The sequence below is a fragment of the Podarcis erhardii genome (genome assembly GCF_964252035.2).
Source record: "Podarcis erhardii genome assembly, chromosome: 1".
In the NCBI taxonomy this organism is placed as follows: Eukaryota; Metazoa; Chordata; class Lepidosauria; order Squamata; family Lacertidae; genus Podarcis; species Podarcis erhardii.
In genome coordinates this window covers 125,639,540-125,661,935 of record NC_138497.1, presented here as the reverse complement: position 1 = coordinate 125,661,935, position 22,396 = coordinate 125,639,540, and the positions used below count along the sequence as shown (strand labels likewise).

The 22,396-nt window shown below is 45.0% G+C and overlaps 1 protein-coding gene across 1 annotated transcript in view; it reads right to left on the bottom strand.

The window, feature by feature from the left end:
- Positions 1 to 8,928: 8,928 nt before the first annotated feature.
- TMEFF2 (transmembrane protein with EGF like and two follistatin like domains 2) overlaps positions 8,929 to 22,396 on the bottom strand; it is a 264,410-nt gene continuing 250,942 nt past the window's right edge. Inside the window, exons 8-10 of the mRNA XM_081848622.1 lie at positions 17,488 to 17,611; positions 14,687 to 14,845; positions 8,929 to 9,026 (exon numbers count right to left, since the gene is read on the bottom strand). Of these exons, the coding sequence (XP_081704748.1) occupies positions 8,930 to 9,026; positions 14,687 to 14,845; positions 17,488 to 17,611 (380 nt within the window). The 3' untranslated portion in view covers position 8,929. The remainder of the gene's footprint in view (positions 9,027 to 14,686; positions 14,846 to 17,487; positions 17,612 to 22,396) is intronic.

The following is a 22,396-nucleotide window of genomic DNA, read 5'->3' as shown; positions in this document are numbered from 1 at the left end:
TTTAGCATGTTCTCTTGGCTGTACAAGACTGCCACACATTTCCATTACTAGTTCCCTTTCAAAAATACAGTGGTACCTCGGGTTATGTACTTAATTCATTCCAGAGGTCCGTTCTTAACCTGAAACTGTTCTTAACCTGAAGTACCACTTTAGCTAATGGGGCCTCCTGCTGCTGCCGGAGCACGATTTCTGTTCTCATCCTGAAGCAAAGTTCTTAACCTGAGGTAATATTTCTGGGTTAGCGGAGTCTGTAACCTGAAGCGTCTGTAACCTGAAGCGTATGTAACCCGAGGTACCAATGTACTGCAAAACTCACATATGTGTTCGTGTGTTTGTATCTCCAGTGGCATAGCGTGAGGGGGGCACAGGGGTGGTTGTCCCAGGCGCAAAATTGTTCGGGAGTGCAAAATTTCAACACCCAGTTCTGCCTCAATACAGTTGCGTGCTGTTGCTCGGCTCGGTTGAAAATGGCTTCTCCATGTGAACAACGAAGTGACCTCTCCAGCCCACGGAACGACTCTTCTTTTCTTATCTCTACAGCGGTCCTTTCCTGGATGATGCGGACGCTGTTAGGCAGTTGAATGCGCATGGGCAGGGCCGTCTTTACCTAGGGGTGCGAGGGGTGTGGTGCACCCGGGTGCCGAATTCTTGGGGGTGCCCGCTGCTGAAGCCGCCTAAGCTCTTAACTGTGATCCCCCGGGTGATTGCGGTTGATGGGTCATTTCCATACTCTTTTGTGGAAGAGCTGCAGAATCAACATATCTGGCGGGCCCCCCAGTGGTGTATTTCATTTTTGCATGATGGAGTTATCGCTGCCGCTTTGTATTTTTTCATGTTAGCTGTTTTTGCTGTTCCCCTTAAAAGCTCAGCAACTTTGACTTGGCCCCCTAAAAGAAGCTCAACAACTTTGACCTGCCCCCCCAAATTTGGGGGCGCTGGGTTGATTTTTGCACCCCGGCACCGTATATGCTAAAGACGGCCCTGCACATGCGTACTTCGTCCTTTTATCTCCCTCGCACCCCACCTTCTGTGTGGTCCCGGGAGCTGTCAACCCACGCTACGCCACTGTATCTCTCTGTGCCAACACACCTTAAACTTTGAAGTGACTGTTCTTTCCAAGAGCTCTCTGGTTATGTCACAGCTCTGAATGCATGAATGCAACTAAACACACCTTGCCGAGACAACAACACCCCACAATCCCAGAGCTGAAAGTTGAGCTTGAAGAAGCCACCATTCAAGGGCCATCTAACTGCAGAGTTGTGACCATATTGTCTTACATCATGGGTGGGGAATCTTTGGCCTTCTAGATGTTGTTGAACCACATCTCCCATGGCCAGGGATGTTGGGAGTTGTGTAGTTCAGCAGCGTTTGGAGGGCCAAAGGTTCCCACTGCTGCCATATTTTGAAACAGGACTGAAATAATCTCTTTTTGTCTGCATTTCTCTTTATATAGCCATTTTTTGCAAGCATTTCCCCCTAATATAATGCAGTTTTGTGCGCTATTTATGCTAATATGCACATTTCTTTTGCACGAAATTTCCCCAAATATAATATTTGTGCACATTTTTTGGTCGGCATACTGTTTACAAAAATTTGGCTACTGCATAGCATTTGGAAGGGCAGGCTTTTCCGTCACATCCGCACCATAGCTTTAGAGCGCATTTAACACACGTTTAAAGTACATGCCTTTGCCAAAGAATCCTGGGGACCGTACTTTGCTAAGGCTGCTGGGAAGTGTAGTTCTGTGAGAAGTAAACTGGAGTGGACAGGTTCCATTAAATGGGCTTCAAATGTATGCCACAGACGTGCCGAATGTCACAGTGCGGGTTTGCCATGCTGATGTACTGTATATCTGTATCCTGCCTCTACAGATTACCCTCAGTCAAGCGAAGGGAATCTGTGCATTCAAGTCTACCTGTAATTGCATGCCTAGTTTAACCCAGAGATCAGGGCCCTGGATGAAAAGTGAACAGGAAATCTCTCAGTCTCTTATTTTGTTCGGATAAAGCTCAGGAAAAATTCATCTTCAAAAGATCTCTAAAGCTTCTTTGAAAACAAAATGATTAAAGGCTGTCTCTCCTCTCATCCTACATCAGACATGCCGTTAACTGCCTTGCTATCTCTCCCCCCTCCCCGCATTGTAAATGCATTTTTTTTTGTCATAGATGCAAGGTTTTTTTTTTGGTCTTAAAGTGAGAATTAACATACTGTTAAAAGCAACGCTTGTGATTATAACACATCAAAGCAAGTCCCATCATCCTGCTAGTCTTTTTAAATTTAAAGTTTAAATACGGGTGTTGGGTACGGACATGAAGATGGACAGGGTGGTTTTTGTGGAGTGGCTTAAACTAATCGATTCACTGGTGGAGAGAGAAAGTGAAAGAGAGAGAGAGAGAGAGAGAGAGAGAGAGCGCACATGATCACTGCTATTCTAACCTCATGTACTTGGAAGTAAATGCCACTGAAATCAGTGGAGCTTTGTTCCCAGGTAAGATAAAAAAAGGTAAAGGACCCCTGGAAAGTTAAGTCCAGTCAAAGGTTGCAGCACTCATCTCGCTTTCAGGCCAAGGGAGCTGGCGTTTGTCCACAGACAACTTTCCGGGTCATGTGGCCAGCATGACTAAACTGCTTCTGGCGCAACGGAACACTGAGCTCATGGAAATACCGTTTACCTTCCCGCCGCAGCAGTACCTATTTATCTATTTGTACTGGTCTGCTTTCGAACCAGTGGCGTAGCGTGGGGGGTGCAGGGGGGGTCGGCCGCACCGGGCGCAACATCTGGGGGTTAGGGTTAGGGGGCGCAAATCCATGGGTTAGGGGGCGCAAATTACTTGCCTTGCCCCGGGTGCTGACAACCCACGCTACACCACTGTTTCGAACTGCTAGCTTGGCAGGAGCTGGGACAGAGCAACGGGAGCTCACTCTGTTGGGGGGATTTGAACTGCCAACCTTCTGATCGGCAAGCCCCAAAGGCTCAGTGGTTTAGACCACAGCACCACCTGTGTCCTTTTGTTCCAGGTAAACTTGCCTGGAACCAGGATGCAATTCTGTTCTCACACAGTGGGGTTTACTTCCAAGTAAATTAGCAAAAGAGCAAGTTGCAAGCATCCTCTGGACTTGATGACAGCTCCCTGTTTCAAACAAAGACACTCATTCCCCCCGTGTCATACAAGTGATGCTTTAAAAAAAAAAAAAAAATAAACAGCTGAGATTGCAGCAGGGGATAGAAATGTTAAGCCTCCCTTCTTACATCATGTGGGGCTGGTGACAGTTGTCCCCTCCTCGATTGTTAAAAGTCTATGATTGCTAATCACACCATTACTGTGTTAGGCACTCCATAAGACATAATGGCTGATCGCCAAAGAATTGATGCTTTTGAATTATGGTGTTGGGGGAGACTCTTGAGAGTCCCATGGACTGCAAGACAATCAAACCTATCCATTCTTAAGGAAATCAGCCCTGAGTGCTCACTGGAAGGACAGATCCTGAAGCTGAGGCTCCAATACTTTGGCCACCTCACGAGAAGAGAAGACTCCCTGGAAAAAACCCTGATGTTGGGAAAGACTGAGGGCACAAGGAGAAGGGGACAACAGAGGATGAGATGGTTGGACAGTGTTCTCGAAGCTGCTAACATGAGTTTGACCAAACTGTGGGAGGCAGTGGAAGCCAGGAGTGCCTGGTATGCTCTGGTCCAGGGGGCCACGAAGAGTCAGACACGACTAAGCGACTAAACAGCAACAAATACCGCTTTATATTTTTAATAAAAATCTCAAAGCGGTTTACAGCATATTAAATCAATAAAACAATAGCCGGGCAAAGACATAATGGCAAGTAGAGATGAACCAGCAGCCTAGAGAATCTACGGCTTGCAAAGACAGAGATTAAAAAAAGAGAGGTAATAATATTTCCTAAAAAGTTTTTTTTGGGGGGGGAGGTGCATTTCTGTATTGTCGAATGAATGTTGTTTGCCCCTGAAATACTAGCAGATGAGCATTTAGATTAATCTTATTATGCATCGTGACATTAGACTGTTATCATATATTTATTCATGTTGTGTCTTGCTATGGTATTCATCTTTCTTTTGAAAGAGAGCTACGTTGCTGCAACATAATACGGGAACTCAGGCCACTGAGGGAAGCTGAATACTAGAAGATTCAGGGCATACAAATGAAAGCATTTTGCCACACGGCGCAGAGCAGAATTGGCTCCCACAAGAGGTAGTGCTGTCCACCAACCTGGAGGGCTTTAAAAGAATATTCATGGACAATTCATGGAGGATAATGTGGGGCTACCGTTAAGGCGACTTGGAAATGACAGTTAAACCTCGGTTTTCGAGCATCTCGGCTGCTGAATGTTTCAGAAGCCGAATGCCGACAAACCAGAAGCCCTTTGATCCTCAGTTTTTTAATGTTTCGGAAGTCAAACAGACTTCCAGAATGGATTACCTCAAACCCAAGGTTCCACTGTACAGTGGTACCTTGGGTTACAGATGCTTCAGGTTACAGACGCTTCAGGTTACAGACTCCGCTAACCCAGAAGTAGTACCTCGGGTTAAGAACTTTGCTTCAGGATGAGAACAGAAATCACATGACGGTGGCATGGCGGCAGTGGGAGGCCCCATTAGCTAAAGTGGTACCTCAGGTTAAGAACAGTTTCAGGTTAAGAACAGCCCTCCAGAACGAATTAAGTTCTTAACCAGAGGTACCACTGTACAAGTAATCCTGAATGCAGCAGCTAGACTAGTGACTGGGAGCAGCCATCAGGGCATGTAACACCAGTCCTAAAGGATCTACACTGGCTCCCAGTACGTTTCTGATCACAATTCAGTGTTGGCATTGACCTTTAAAGCCTTAAATGACCTTGGCCCAGTATACCTGAAAGAGTATCTCCACCTCTGTCGTCTGGCTTGGACACTGAGGTCTAAACTCTAAGGGCCTTCTGGCAGTTCCCTCATTGTGAGAAGTAAAGTTACAGGAAACCAGGCAGAGGGCCTTCTCGGTAGCGGTGACTGCCCTGTGGCATGCCCTCCCATCAGATGTCATACAGATCAATATCTATTTGACTTTTCGAAGACATCTGAAGGCAGGGACATTTTTAATGGTTGATGTTGTACTGTGTTTTTAATATTTTGTTGGGAGCCACCTAGAGTGGTTGGGGCAACCCAGTCAGATGAGTGGAATATAAATATACAGTGGTACCTCAGGTTAAGTACTTAATTCGTTCTGGAGGTCCGTTCTTAACCTGAAACTGTTCTTAACCTGAAGCACTATTTCTGGTTTAGTGGAGTGTGTAACCTGAAGCGTATGTAACCCAAGGTACCACTGTAATAATAATGATGATGTTGTTAATAATAATAATAATAATAAGGCGGCTAACAACAGCCACTAGCCATAGTATCTATGTTCCACCTCCACAGTCAAAGGCAAGATGCCTCCAAGTCAGTTGCTGAGAACCACAATTGGAGAGAGCAGCATTGCACAGTGGAACGTAATCTGTTCCAGAAGACTGTTTGACTTCCGAAACATTTGAAAACCGAGGTGCAAAGGGTGGCCTCCCAATTCAATAGAGAAAATTGTGAAAAACAACAGATACACACAGCAGAATCCATTCAACTTTGAAAATGGAAGCATTTACTTCTGGGTTTTCAGTGTTTGAAAACCGAAATGTTCAGCAATGGAGACATCCGAAAACCGAGGTACCACTGTAGTCAGATCTTGCTTGTGGGCTTCCCAGAGGCATCTTGCTGGTCTATCTGAGAAGAGGTCCCAGCAGCCTCTTCCTACATTTAAAGATATTTATATGCAAGCAGCAACCCAGAAATTTTAGCAACAGTTTTGAAACTAGCTTACTTTTAACACAAGACAACAGGAAGCTAGTTTAAGGGCTCATTTCTGCTTGTGCCATGTCGATAAAGCACCAGTCTGAGCTGTTTTCTGCTTGATGCACGCTTTCTAGGCATGGAGTCTGAGTGTTTCCCCGCTTGCCTCGCTCTTTTCCAAAGGAAAACCCACTCTTTAACAACAGATCAGAACAAATGGCAATCTGGGGAAAATCCCAATTGCCATTGAGCGATAAAGAACAGTTTTCCCAGGCACAAGAGGAAGTGTGAATAAGCCCCAAGTCACCCCAGTTGTCAAGAGATGGAGATTTCTTCATGCAGCATCAAGCATTTCCTTGAGGGTCTCCTTTCCACATATTGTCTGCTCTTACCTGTAAGAGTCAACTTAATGGAGCTCTTAGAAAGTCTGAAAGGCGTTTGAAGTATCAATTGTCTCCCTTTGTTTGATATCCTGATAAATTTTTAAAAAGGGTCCACGCTTGCCTCTTTATCTGTCCCCTCCTTGCTCAATTAATAAAACCCACAAGATCAGCAAGGCTATAATTATAAGTTATAATTAACACCGCCAGCGAAGCATTTCTTTGACAAATTGTGGGGTGGAAGGCAGTAATGTCCACAGTAGGTGGAGCCAGAGACAATGGTAGGCGGAGCCAACTAATTTCACTCATGCTCCCTTCCTCCTCCTGTCAGGCTTCTGGGAATCTGATTCCCTTCCCTCATGGCAGGTTGCCAGTAATAGAAAGAAAAGAAGCTCTTACCAATGTCTTTATTCAATACTGGTAGAGAGAGAGGCGTAGAAATCTAGCCTCTTTGGTAGTGGCATTGCTCCGAGTCATCTCCTTCTCAGTTGTCAACAGTTCTACCCCACATACGGTGGCTGCCGAGGGCCAATTGTCTCTTAGTTCTCTGCTCTCCTACTTTCATTGTTTGCCAGGTTCTGGGAGGAGGGGGGCGTCTGGAATGCTCTGTACAGTCATACCTCAGTTATGTTTGCTTCATGTTACTTTCTTTCAGGTTATGTCCCGCGGCGACCCGGAAGAACCAGAAAGGGTTACTTCCGGGTTTCGACGCTCGCACATGCGCACAAGCGCCAAATCGTACCGCGCACCTGCGCAGACATGGCACTTCAGGTTGCACTCTTTTCATGTTGCGAACGGGCCTCTGGAATGGATCCCGTTCGCAACGAGAGGTGCCACTCAGTGGCGTAGCGCGGGGGTGTGTGCAGGGGGCCGGCCTCACCGGGCGCAACATCTGGGGGGGGGGCGCTCGCACTTGCAGCTCTCTGCCCCTACCTGGCTCACTCACTCTCTCTCACTGCAGTGCTGGCTCTGCGAATCCGATCCGAGCTGCCGGGTCGCCGCCCACTGTGGAGGGGGGTGCCAGGCGTACGGTGTGGTGCGGAGAGAGAGCGAGGGACTATCGGGTTAGGGGGAACAAATTACTTGCCTTGCCCCGGGTGCTGACAATCCACGCTACGCCACTGGTGCCACTGTAGTGATAATGTGTCAGCCAGCTGTTCCTGCTTCTCCCATTATTTCCCAGCTTTGCCCCTCTTCTATCTCTGAGCTGTGACCCTCTGCAAACCACCATTGCAAATCTATACTGTCCTCCTCTTCTCAGGAAGGAGCAGGAGAGGGGGGAGGTGGTCTCCACCGTTCCTCCTCTGATGTCCAGGCCCTGACACCTCCCTACAGAGTTGTACCATGACAACAGGGAGACTATACAAGAGGAAAAAGCTGGTGTTATGTACTGAAGTTCTCACCCTGGGCCAGCAGGGGGATACTGTAGGTAGTTTTCACTCAGGTCCGCGTCAGTTATTTTAGGCAGGAAACCCTGGGTTGTTGTTGCTACAATGTTGACAGCTGGCTGCCTATAAAAGCAGGCCGGCTGAGCTGTTTGCTGTTCAGTTTTCTGTTCCAGCTTACAAAATAAAGAGCTGCTTGGAGAAATCGCTGTGTCGTCTGCCATGTCTACCCACTATTTAACAGCTGGCATCCGGGACCACACTCTAAGACTAGTTGGAAGTAAGAAGGCAGGCAAGTGGTGGTTGGCTGGGGACAGACAAAGGGGTTAGCCACCACTGAAAGATAATCAAAACAACACATGCATAGGAGCTGAGTTTCCTGGCTTTGGCTATACAGTGGTGGCCCGCAAGACGAATGCCTCGCAAGACGGAAAACCCGCTAGACGAAAGGGTTTTCTGTTTTGGAGGTGCTTCGCAAAACGAATTTCCTATGAGCTTGCTTCGCAAGACGAAAACGTCTTGCGAGTTCCTGCAGTTTTTTCCCCCTTCCACCCCTTTTTCCCAAGCCGCTAAGCCGCTTATCAGCTGATCTGCTAAGCCGCTAAGCCGCTTAACAGCTGATCCGCTAAGCCGCTAAGCTGCTTAACAGCTGATCCGCTAAGCAGCTTATCAGCTGATCCGCTAAGCCGCTTAACAGCTGATCCGCTAAGCCCGCTAAGAGCGCTAATCCTCTAAGCCACTAATGGGCTTGCTTCGCAAGACGAAAAAACCGCGAGACGAAGAGACTCGCGGAACGCATTCTTTTCGTCTTGCGAGGCAGCACTGTAGTCCTGCACAGTTTAGGCTGCCCAAACCTACCACTTTCATTACAGCTTAAGAAGCCGAACACTGTTCAGGAAGGCTGTTACTGTGCCCACAGCAGGAGGTGCTCATGTGGCTGCACAATTTAAATATTGTGACGCACACAGCTTGCAAATTCATCATGTCCAATGATAACACGCTTGTACGGCACAGCAAATTTAAGAAAGCGGGTTTTTTTTCCTCATCACTGAGTATTTATTATATATAACAAATACATGAAAAAGAAAAAAAAAACTATATTGTGTGATATAAATAGTTTATTTACATTACAGAAAAAACATCAAGACAATGTATACTATTTCAAATATATCCATACATAATCAAATATAGCTGTAGTACATGTTTTTTTTTTCATTGGTGTAGATTACCACAAATGCAAGGCAACATGTGTAGATCTTTTTGTCTATAATACTGTATTAATTTTTTTTTTGAAAGTCCAACCTCTCTGCAGTTTACTTTTTGCCATTGTGGAAACATGCTCTCGTTTAAATTAACCTGGTCGATGCTCTTGTTGTGTTGTCTGAACTGTAGTGCCCTGTGTTTTGCTTCTGCCTGTGAATTCGGTTGCTCCTGGGACATTTCCTGCAAGCAAGAGGGGAAAGGGAGGGGTTGGAGAGAGAAAACGAGCATGAAATTTGCTTTGCTAAACGACAGTGGAGGTAACGTAAGGATTGTAGGCCACTGAAGGGCAACTGCCAACAACGGCTGTCGGTACAACTCATCATTCCTTAGCTGCACAGCTCCAGAGCTTTGTAAAAAAGGAGTCAAAGGCCTCTGCACTCTTTCAGAGCCTGTTCTTCAAACAGGAGCCTGAAATAGCCAAAATCATTTCCCGTAGGACACTGCCTGCCTGCAACGAGGGTTATATTAATGGACTGGTTTAAAGACCCACCACAAGCAATGCGGCTATGAGACCTTTGGAAAGTGTACACACATTCATCAGGGGCAGTTTAATATTTCTCCCAAACATCCTCCCAGCTAGGAAAGCACAAATAAAAGAAACAATCGTTGCTTTTTCCTGCATTGGCTAACTTAGAATGTAGTACAGTGGTACCTCGGGTTAAGTACTTAATTTGTTCCGGAGATCCGTACTTAACCTGAAACTGTTCTTAACCTGAAGCACCACTTTAGCTAATGGGGCCCCCCGCTGCTGCCATGCCGCCGGAGCACAATTTCTGTTCTTAACATGAAACAAAGTTCTTAACCCGAGGTAATATTTCTGGGTTAGCGGATTCTGTAACCTGAAGCGTATGTAACCTGAAGCGTATGTAACCCGAGGTACCACTGTATTGCATTTCGGGAAGCACAAAGGCAACTCATATATAAATGACTGTCAGCTCTGCAAATGGATTCTCTTTGTCTGCTCTGTGTTGGTTCGAAACCTGAATTATTCCCCTGTGGGGATACAAGCATAACAAAACAATGTACGTTCGGGGTATACATATTTACATTAAAAAAACTGAACAAACCAGGAACACTTCCTTGTGCAACAGGAAGCGCTTTCCATTCATGCAGTGGTACCGCTGGATCCAAATCATAGCAAATGTAACTATCCGTGTATGACTAGAGAACAGTGCTTTTTTCCCGGGGGGGGGGGGGGGCGAAGGGATATTTTACGGAGGTAAATATTTTATGAATCTTTGTACTTTTGTCCATTTACTGCATTTATTTTTAACTATAAAATGGTGGTTTTCTTGAGCCAAAATGAGAGTACTCCTAAACATTTTGTATTTTAGAAAAGAAGTGCTGCTAGTGAATAACAGCGTGCAGCTGAGACTCATAGACTTACAGAAAAACAACAACAGCTTCCTAAATTTACCCTGGTTAACGTATATATCCACATACCCTCCAACATGCCATGGAGGGGACTTGTGCGACAGCACTGCCCCCCCCCCTCAAAAATGGCCATCTTTGGAAGCAGAATGGCTTCTGTAATTCCGGTATGTTCCACTTAAAGCAGGACAGTTGAGGAGCATGCATCTAGATGTAGCCACTTTCTTTTTAATTACTGTATTTTTCGCTCTATAAGACGCACTTTTTCCCTCCTAAAAAGTAAGGGGAAATGTGTGTGCGTCTTAGGGAGCGAATGCAGGCTGCACAGCTATCCCAGAAGCCAGAACAGCAAGAGGGACCGCTGCACAGAGATCCCTCTTGCTGTTCTGGCTTCTGGAATTCAAACATTCCTTGTTTTCCTCCTCCAAAAACTAGGTGTGTCTTATGGTCTGGTGCGTCTTATAGAGCGAAAAATACAGTAAGTATCTGGAATGCCTGCCTGTCAACCAGGCTGCTAAATTCCCTCCCCTCCCCTCACCAGTTAAGAACATAGGAAGTTGCCTTATACTGAGGCCCCATTTAAAGCACTATGATACCATAAAGTTTTGGCTTCTCCCAAATCATCCTGGTAACAGCAGTTTGTCAAGGATGCTGAAAGTTTTCAGGGGGTCCCAATTCTCAGAGTTTCCTGAGTAGAGTGACTGATTGTGAAACACTCTGGCAATTGTAGCTGTGTGAGAGGTGCCTTTGGGCACCAGTTCGGTGAACCTTGTTGTACACTAACTGAGAAGACCTCTCCTCCTCCCAGAGGGGAGAGGTTGTGTGTTCAGCCCCCTGCATCAGCCTTCCTTCAGCTGCCGTGCCATGCCCAGCTGGTGGGCAGAGTCTAGCTGCGTTTAACTAATCCAGAATGCGGCAGCTAGACTGGTGACTGGGAGCAGCCGCCGAGACCACATAACACTGGTCTTGAAAGACCTACATTGGCTCCTAGTACATTTCCGAGCACAATTCAAAGTGTTGGTGCTGACCTTGAAAGCCCTAAACGGCCTCAGTCCTGTATACCTGAAGGAGCGTCTCCACCCCCATCACTCAGTGACGTCCTTCTCTGAGGGCCTTCTGGTGGTTCCCTCACTGCAAGAAGTGAAGTTACAGGGAACCAGACCTTCTCAGCAGTGGCACCTTCCCTGTGGAACAACCTCCCATCAGAATGGCACAACTTTTAGAAGACATCTGAAGGCAGCCCTGTATTGGGAAGTTTAAAATGTTTGATGTTTTACTATGTTTTTATATGTATTGTAAGCTGCCCAGAGTGGCAAGGGAAACCCAGTCAGATGGGTGGGATATACATAATACGTTGTTGTTGTTGAATAGGACATCCCTATTTTCATTGGAGGCATGTTGGGAGGTATGTCTATTTTGTGTATGCATATTTATTCATTTCTGTTTTCTTGCATTTGTATCCTGCCTTTCTTCCATCATGGCACCCAAGGTGACCAGGCCCAGACCTGCTTAGCTTCAGTAAGGTGGCAACATCAAGTGCCTTCAAACCATCTCTCTCTCTCTCTCTCTCTCTCTCTCTCTCTCTCTCTCTCTCTCTCTGTGTGTGTGTGTGTGTGTGTGTTTAACTAATAATGACTGGAGCACCACAATATATTTGTTACTGGATGTAACATGCACCAAGTTTTGCAAAGGTTAAAGAAAAAGGAAATTAAGAGCTTATGCAGATGAAAAAGTTTAAGGGCATCAGCTTTTGGGTATCCTTTTATCTACAACACAGTCTAAATTAAATCCACTGGAAAGGCAGGGTCCATGTAAAACCAAACCATTTTCTCTGAACACAAACCGTTAACTTGCTTTATGGCCTGAAGTTAACAAACCTGGAGCCACTCAGAAGATTGCTTGAACAACATGATGTAGTGCCATTTTTCTGTTGAGCAGTTACTTTCCCATCTCCGTCCTTTTTATGTACACTGTATTTCTGGCCGTTTGAATTATCTCCATGTTCCCTGAAACCCACTTTAATATAATGCATTGCCTTCTTGCAGGAGAAGATCTACTCTTGAGGGTAGAGTTGATGAACTCAACTAGGTCGGCAAGCATCTCCAAGCTTCTGCAGACATTTTTCTATTATGCCTTTAGGCTGGGAAAGGATATATGAATTATTTTCTACCTTCTTCCGGCCTGAATGTCATGCTTGTCCTCTGAGCGCAGTGAGAGGAGGATGCTTAGATATATTGGTGCCTTTTTTACTTTCTATAGGAGTGTGATACCTGCTTCTTTTTAAAATTCTCATCTTTTTGGGAAAGGGATTTATTTTTAAGGCACCTGATTTATTGAAGCAACTGCAGGACACCTGAAGCAGTTTCACCTTCTCTCACCTGAGGAAGAAGCCCAGGCAAGTCGTGAAGCTGGAGAAAACTCTGAAACTTACCCATCACATGGCAAAGAATGGACATTGGTATTTATGAATGGATGAAACTCACAACTGCCTTACAGAGACCGCCCATTGCTCGATCTCCAAGCTCTCAGTTGCTTGAGATCTTTTTAAGTTGAAGGCTGGACCTGAGTCCTTACTTGTAAGACTGACAGTGTAAACAGCACATATCCTTTTAAATTCCAAAGTCAAGCCCACTTGGCATTCAAATCCATACCAGCATTTGCTAGGCACTCTATGCATTATAAACACATTATAAGTCTCTTCCTGAAGAAGTACAGAGTAACTCCTGAGAATGCAAACACTGATAATCCCTGAGCTATTAAACAAACAGCTTCCTTTTGAATTTTCCAGCATTGGGGAAACCGCCTTCCATACCTGTCTGTCTGCCAAACAAACCCCATGTGTTGTAAAAGATGCCGATGCATCTTCTAGGGGGCAGTTATGGAGTGCTTGTCTGGCTCGTGGGCTTCACCAATGGCCCACAGGGACCAAGAGATCACGCTTGTTGTTGTTGTTGTTTAGTTGTTTAGTCGTTTAGTCGTGTCCGACTCTTCGTGACCCCCTGGACCAGAGCACGCCAGGCACTCCTGTCTTCCACTGCCTCTTGCAGTTTGGTCAAACTCATGCTGTGGTAGCTTCGAGAACACTGTCCAACCATCTCATCCTCTGTCGGTCCTTCTCCTTGTGCCCTTCATCTTTCCCAACATCAGGGTCTTTTCCAGGGAGTCTTCTCTTCTCATGAGGTGGCCAAAGTATTGGAGCCTCAGCTTCAGGATCTGTCCTTCCAGTGAGCACTCAGGGCTGATTTCCTTATGAATTGATAGGTTTGAACTTCTTGCAGTCCATGGGACTCTCAAGAGTCTCCTCCAGCACCATAATTCCAAAGCATCAATTCTTCGGCTATCAGCCTTCTTTATGGTCCAGCTCTCACTTCCATACATCACTACTAGAGATCACGCTAGCACTACATGATGACACGTTGCTGAGAAAGATGGGTGGTGCTAAACAAGTTGCCTTTCAGGGAAGCTTATCTGCCATTACAGATCTTCAGACCGTCTGGGTGTCTCTATTTTCCAGGGACAGCCCCGGATTTACAAAAGCTGTCCTGGTTTCTGATTTGATCCCAGAAAGCCCCACTTTTTCTTAGGAAATATTGGAGGGTATGGAGTAATGTGACCCCGGTGCCAAGGAGATAAGTGACTATACAACCTTCAGAAGACATCAGAAGAAATCTGAAGGCAGCCCTGTATAGGGAAGTTTTTTTATGTTGACTGGTTTTTTATGTTTTTCTGTGTATTGGAAGCTGATTTTCATCAGCGAAATGTTGGAAGGTATGGAGTTATCTGGCACCTGAACCGTATGAAGGCAGCCCTGTACAGGGAAGTTTTTTTTAAAATGTTAAAATACAAGCATATTTTCTATGCTTGTATATATGTCGGAAGCCACCCAGTGTGGCTGGGGAAACCCAGTCAAAAGGGCGGGGTATAAATAAAATTATTATTAGTAGTAGTAGTAGTATGGAATAGGACATCCATATTTTCATAGGTTGTTACAATAATCCTGCCTATGTTTTTATCTGTTTATAGTTTATCTGTAAATATTCAATAAACCATTTCCATTCTTTTATTTAAAATGCTTATTCTTTCGGTAAGTTTCACCATTTCTGCATATTCCATAAATTTTTGTATCCATTCTCCCTTTGCTGGGACTTCTGCTTCTTTCCATTTTGGGGCAAGTAACATTCTTGCCACTGTAGTAGCATACATGAACAAGTTTCCATACAGCTTAGGTAGTTCTGTCCCTATAATTCCCAAAAGAAAAGCTTCTGGTTTTTTTTTTACAAAGGTTATTTGAAACATCCTTTTCATTTTATTATATATCATTGCCCAGTAAGCTTTCACCTTACTACAAGACCACCACATATGACAAACAGAACCTTCTTTCTCATTACATTTCCAATGCTTATTTGATTTAGATTTATACATTTTTGCCAACTTTATCTTGATAAGAGCACCTTGGCCTCTTTACTAACCTTGTAATGCAGAGGACTACGACGCAGATGACAGCAATCTGGATTGTTCCGATCACTGCTGCTATTAAGACGTACTGAAATCGTACAGGGCCAGGAACCACATATAAAACGCTGTAGTCCTTTTTTTCACAGTGTTCTCCAGTGTACCCTGCGTCACACCTAGAATGGAAAGAGACACGTTGACTCCTTCCCTTGCAGTAGTTCATGGCTGCATTGCATGAGCCACAAACCAGGCATTGCCAGAGAGATGTTGTGTCGCAACTGCACAAGAATGATGCGCGGCAGCTTGGGGTGTAAGAAGGCAGCCATATCCATTCCAACCCGTCTTCATCACAATCAGTAATGTTTCCATTCCTCTGCAATTCAGTTCCCACCAAATACTGCTTTATTCATTTGGCTGCCTGCTACTTATTGTAATCTATGCAAGTACAGTGATACCTTGGGTTAAAAACTTTATTCGTTCTGGAGGTCCGTTCTTAACCTGAAACTGTTCTTAACCTGAAGCACCATTTTAGCTAATGGGGCCTCCTGCTGCCGCCGCTGCGCCACTGGAGCATGATTTCTGTTCTTATCCTGAAGCAAAGTTCTTAACCTGAAGCACTATTTCTGGGTTAGCGGATTGTGTAACCTGAAGTGTATGTAACCTGAGTTACCACTGTATTTTCGTACCTTACAAAGGGTTGTGAATTTAACGTACCCTATTTCCATATTTTCCCGTGTATAACACACCCCCGTGTATAAATTTTGAAAATGGGGGGGGGGGGGGAATTGCCCAGAATTGTTGAGCTTTTTTTGAGGAGGCAGAGGCATGCCCAGAGCTGTTTTGACAGCAGCAACAGCCAATCAACAGCAGCCCTGGCAACATACACCAATCAACAGCACAATCGCCTCTGGGAACCTGCTGCTCACAGCAGCAACCAATCCCCCACCCCCAATCTGCACTATCCATATTGTCATCAAAACAGCTCGTCTTATACACAGAAAAGTACGGTAATTGATGACACTATTACTTTCACGCCATTCATTTCAGTGCAAAGGAAACAGAATTGAAAGGCGGGGGCGGGGGGCGGGACATTGATTACTTATCGTTTGTGGACCAAAAAGAATAAGACCAGCAGATACTGGATTGATGTCTGTTTTGCACATGGGATGAATAAATGAGCACTGACAATTTCTTTTTTCTTCGGAATTCACTGACACTCCTAGCTGCAGCTACTTTGTATATCTTACACGATAACCAAGGATCTCTCTTTATGCCTCAGTTACTTTGGGGATATAAGAGGGTTGGAGGTGTTGCTGTTTTTCTTGTTTGGTACTTTTATGATGATTTCCTATACCAAAACCAAAATTTTAATGTGTGCCACGCTGATATTTATGGGAAATGCCTCCTGGAAGAAGCTTAATTTGTTCTAGACAACTGCTCTCATTTTGAAGTTGATGTATTTGATTTATGTATGTATTCTGTTTATGCGTTGCTTCTCATAAAACGTCCCCAAATGATTTAACAATAAAAAGATCAGCTATCACACACAGAGAGAGACGATTTCAAGTCCAGTGCAGATACAGACTGAAATAAAGGTCTCCATTTAAAAAGCTAGTTGGAAAAAGGTATTTTTATTTCTTTAATAAGCAAATGAAATGTTTGTTTGTTCGTTTATTATACCCGGCCCACCATTCAAATTTTCAGGACTGCTTACAATCATTCTAAACATAAAAAATACATGTAGTGATGGCTGTGTGCAATCTCCGGTGCCAGAGGCACCTCTGAGTAAAATAAATAAATGGTAAAGGACCCCTGGATGGTTAAGTCCAGTCAAAGGTGACTATAGACTTGTGGCGCTCACCTTGCTTTTCAGGCTGAGGGAGCCGCCGTTTGTCTGCAGACAGCTTTCCGGGTCATGTGGCCAGCATGACTAAACTGTTTCTGGCACAACGGACACAGTGATGGGTGCCAGAGCACACGGAAGTGCCGTTTACCATCCCCGCTGGAAAGGTAGCTATTTACCTACTTGCACTGGTGTGCTTTCGAACTGCTAGGTTGGCAGGAGCTGGGACAGAGCAATGGGAGCTCATCCCATCATGGGGATTCGAAATGCCAACCTTCTGATTGGCAAGCCCAGGGGGGCGCTGCCCATGGCGAGCGTCACGGAGGGGTGGGGCGGTAATGTCACACCCCCTCAGGGATAACACCTGGGGTGGACCGCACCCACCACATCCACCTTCCTCGGCCAATGGTTGTTGTAGCTCTCAAGTTCTGTCCACTGCTGGGTTTCTTGGGACAGTATCTGTTGGCTGAGTGTGAGGAATCAACAGATAATTAGGGTTGCTGAACTTTTTTTGGGGGGGTGAGTTTTTTGGGGGGGAGGGGCATGTTTGTTGAGCTCCCCCCCCCCTTATTTTTGGGCCCAAGTTGTTGAGCTACCTTTATGGATATTTGACCAAAAAACCAACACTTCCAACATTGCTATACGCCCAGGTTTTCCTGGACATTTTAACCAAATTTTGGAAATTCCAAACGCATGGCAGCCCTAGGATAATGCCTGCCAAGCAAGCCTGTGCTCTTAGGAACCTTTTAAGGGCTGCATCAACATAGGTTGCAGGAATGCATTTCTAAACAGCTTAATGGTGCTGCATAATTTAGGGCAGTTCTACTACATACATTAGGTGCCTCGTTACATAATTTAGAACAGAGTGGATGGGTCTTGGCAATTATTATTTTCCCTGCTGTATCAAGATAGCGTGTGTTAGCAAGTGTGCTTGTTCAGTTTATCATTAGCCTCTCGGTTTGGGGAAAGTGTTACCTGCAAGATGGCTCCAGCATATTTGCAGAGTGTTCACATTTTCCATGCATGCAGAAGCCGTTGTAATGTTCTGGACAAGGAATGTAGATTCCCCTGGCGCTTTCTTCAAGTTTGTTGGCATTCTCTGTAAAGCCAGATGAAAAAGAAAACCAACCTGTAAGTGTGTAGCATGGTGAAGAAACAACAACAAAAGACATATTTGCTTCAGTGTACTGCATAACAGATTGAGGTTGAATCCTGATGAGACAGAAGTACTGTTTTGGGGGGACAGGGGGCAGGCGAGTGTGGAGGACTCCCTGGTTCTGAATGTTGTAACTGTGCCCTTGAAGGACCAGGTGCACAGTCTGGGAGTCATTTTGGACTCACAGCTAGACATGGAGGTGCAGGTCAATTCTGTGTTCAGGGCAGCTGTCTACCAACTCCATTTGGTACACCGGCTGAGACCCTAACTGCTCACAGACTGTCTCGCCAGAGTGGTGCATGCTCTGGTTATGTCCCACTTGGACTACTACAATGCGCTTTACTTGGGGCTAGCTTTGAAGGTGACTTGGAAACTACAACTAATCCAGAATGTGGCAGCTAGACTGGTGACTGGGAGTGGCCACCAAGACCATATAACACTGGTCCTGAAAGACCTACATTGGCTCCGAGCACAATTCAAAGTGTTGGTGCTGATCTTCAAAGCCCTAAGCAGCCTTGGCCCAGTATACCTGAAGGAGCATCTCCACCCCCATTGTTCAGCCTGGACACTGAGGTCTAGCTCTGAAGGCCTTCTGCTAGTCCCTTAGTGCGAGAAGTGAAGTTACAGGGAAGCTGACATAGGGCCTTCTCAGTAGTGGCGCCTGCCCTGAGGAACGCCCTCCCATCAGATGTCAAAGAAATAAACAACTATCTGACTTTTAGAAGACATCTGAAGGCAGCCCCATTTAGGGAAATTTTTAATATTTGATGTTTTATTGTGTTTTTAATATTCTGTTGGGAGCCGCCCAGAGAGGCTAGGGAAACCCAACCAGATGATGATGATTAAAGAAGAAATACTTGAAACTCTCATTTAAGTGCAAGAGGGTATACTGCAATAAGTTAGCACTTTTAGAAAGGTGTGTAGATTTAAATAAATGTTTCCCAAGAATGAAGTAACATGCATGAGGAGGGCTGCAAACTTGTACAGTACAGTGGTACCTCGGGTTAAGAACTTAATTCATTCTGGAGGTCTGTTCTTAACCTGAAACTGTTCTTAACCGGAAGCACCACTTTAGCTAATGGGGCCTCCTGCTGCTGCCATGCTGCCGGAGCACAATTTCTGTTCTCATCCTGAAGCAAAGTTCTTAACCCGAAGTAATATTTCTGGGTTAGCGGAGTCTGGAACCTGAAGTGTATGTAACCTGAAGCGCATGTAACCTGAGGTACCACTGTATCTCTAATTCCTGGGAATGAGCCTGTCAAAGTAATCCCCTTTTACAACCCATTGATTCGGGGAGAGAGTCAAGCATATTCAGAGCTCACTCCCGCTGGAATTAAGGAAAGACATCAATAAGAGCATTGTTAGCTGCTTTATGTCAGTTTGAATTCTTTGTCAATATATCCCAAATATGCCTGCTCTGCAAGGCAGCAGTTCTCCACAATTTCATTCTCAGTTCCACCCAGAGATGTCAGGGAGCGAATCTGGGACCTTCTATCACCGAGCTAAAGGTAAAGGTAAAGGGACCCCTGTCCATTAGGTCCAGTCGTGACCGACTCTGGGGTTGCGGCGCTCATTTCACTTTACTGGCCGAGGGAGCCGGCGTACAGCCTAAGCCGCTTCTGGCGAACCAGAGCAGTGAACGGAAACACCATTTACCTTTCTGCTGGAGTGGTACCTATTTATCTACTTGCACTTTGACGTGCTTTCGAGCTGCTAGGTTGGCAGGAGCAGGGACCGAGCAATGGGAGCTCACCCCGTCGTGGGGATTCAAACCAACAACCTTCTGATCGGCAAGTCCTAGGCTCTGTGATTTAACCCACAGCACCACCTGCATCCCTATCACCGAGCTAAGGCCCTTCCTCAAATATACAACTGTATTGCAACAGTCCGAGGCCTGCAAAGGCAGGTTTGGCTTTATGATCCAAGCTGCTAAGGCAATATGAGATCATAAGTCAAAAGAGGATTCATTCTTTATTCAGGCATATGCACTGAGCAATACTGAGTGTGAATGCAACGGAAAATATTTACTGTTCTCTGGCTGCAATATTTAGATTGATGTAATGTGTTTAAATTCCAAGAGACATCTGCAGCATCCTTACTAATTTTGCAAAAACATATAGAATCGACAATTATGCTTGATAAACACATTTCGAAACCTCTCTTCTGGGATAAAAATGCTTAGGTAGGTCAGATTTCCCCCCCAATGTGGACTTGGCAATCAGCTCATTTGTATTCTGTTACATGTACATGAAACTGCATTATTCCGTTATGCCTTTTCTAAGGTGTAAATGGTGAACATGTAGGCCTCCAGATATTTCTGAACTACATCTTTCATTATTCCTGAGCATTAGGTAAAAGGGTAAAAGCTAAAGGACCCCTGGGCAGTTAGGTCCAGTCAAAGGTGACTGGGGTTGTGGCGCTCATCTCGCTTTCAGGCCAAGGGAGCTGGCATTTGTCCACAAACAGCTTTTCTGGGTCATGTGGCCAGCATGACTAAACTGCTTGTGGCGCAACAGAACACCGTGACAGAAACCAGAGTGCATGGAAATACCATTTACCTTCCTGCCACAGCGGTCTCTATTTATCTACTTGCACTGGTGTGCTTTCAAACTGCTAGGTTGACAGGAGCTGGGACAGAGCAAAGGGACCTCACCCCGTCGTGGGGATTCAAACCACCGACCTTCCGATCAGCAAGCCCAAGAGGCTCAGTTATTTAGACTGAGCATTGGAGCACATTGGCTGGGACTGATGAGAGTTGCAGTTCAACAACAATTAGAGGGTCACAGGGTCCTCATCTCTGAATTAGAGGCACAATGCAGTGTTCTTAGGAAGTTATTTCACTGATTGGGTTTCTCCTCCCCACTCCTCACTCTGTAAAATCCAACACATTACAGGGCACAAAGTAAAGGTGTAAAAAAAAGGGGGGGAAGGTGTGTAGGTGTCTGAGTCAAAGGAGAAGATCTGTCCTGCCAAATTCACATGCAGAAGCTGACAAAGTCTAGCAGTTTAATCTCATTCCAACACTGAACTGCAAGCAAAGCTTAGCTGTATCTTCCATCAGAGGGGAACAGACAACACCATCAACAGTTGCCATCTGAGGCAGCTGCCTCACTCTGCCTAATAGGAAGGCCGGCCCTAAGCAACAGGACGTATATTCTAACCTTCTATAAGTAGTAGTAGTAGTAGTAGTAGTAGTAGTAATAATAATAATAATAATAATAATAATAATAATAATAAATTTGCCCAGAAATGCTGGGTGGTTTCCAACACATATAAAAGCATAATAAAATGCCAAACATTAAAAACTTCCCGATACAGGGCTGCTTTCAGATGTCTTCTAAAAGTTGTGTAGTACATTCTACTATGGATATCTGACAGGTTCAGAAATGAAACAGCCCACGTTTTTACTAATGCTTTTTGTGATCTTATAATCTGTATAGGAGAGAACACGATGGATTTTAGAAATAAACCCTCTCCCATCCCTTTTACTGATTAGAGCCTCTTCCACAGCAATTAACTACCGAGCCCTAAGATTTCTCTTTCTTTATCTTATCAAGTGAAAAGCTAGAGTCTCATTGAAAGCCTCATTTTGAAGTGTGATCTGCAATTTTCACTTGTCCCTGGAGCCAGAAGCTGATCCTGAACATGATGAAAGCTCAAATTCACACGATATTAGGAAATTCTGGAGAAACTATGAGATATGGTGAAACTCTGATAAACTTTGGCCCCAGTCCAGACATAATTGCATGCAGCTAGGCACCAGCTCCTGAATTGTCCTGTATCTAAAGTAAGGTGTACTGTCTTGCACTCTGATAAGGTGACACCATGGCCTGTATCTAAGTTATACTCAGAGTAGACCCACAGAAGCTAATGGGCTTAAGTTAGTCATGTATAATAATTTCAACAGGGCTCCTCTAACTAATACTGAATATAATAACTACGTATTTTAATAAATTTCCGTCTAGCTGCAGATCTACATCCACATCTGTTCTGCAAAATGAAAGTGAATAGTAGCATTCCGTACTGATCTATGTTTGTAGATACCTGAATCTGTCCTTTCTACATAGGCATGGCATCATCAGTGTGGCTATATGTGTGCAGGGTAGGTGCTACATCTATGCAGGCTTCCTAACAAACAGACAAGCCAAGTGTTCAAAGGTTTTAGTTTTAACCATGAAGCCAAAGCTTTTACTGCAAAGCTCTGTTTGGCTCAAGAGATTGACCCAAGTTTGAACGAAGCCCTCCAATCTGCTTCATGTTATTTTGAGGGTGGGGGGAAACCCTGATTGAATGTGAATTAATACATTGCATTTGGTAGGTAGCAGAATACGGAGCCTGATTATTGTTCCTCTGTTCCATGGCTTGAGTGAATGGTGGACTGGATGTGGGTGAATAAACTGAAAATATGTTCCTGGTGGGAGCTGGCATTTTCTCCTGTTCTGAACGGGGTCACACTCTCCCTCCCACAAAGGAGCAGAGATGCTTTGGAGACCTGGATGTGATTCCAGGAATCACAGGGAGATGCTGTGTCCTGGAGTACATTTTATCAGCTCACACCAAGAGAATGATGCCTAGGCACCATGATAAATGCCTTGATCATCAGGCTGCTCTGCTGTCACTCATTCTGTGCCTTTGAAGACTGTTCAAAATGCAACAACCCCACTTATGAATGGGTCAATGAGGGCTAAAAGCACATATGCAGAGAAAACTGGAGTCCCTCTCAAAACT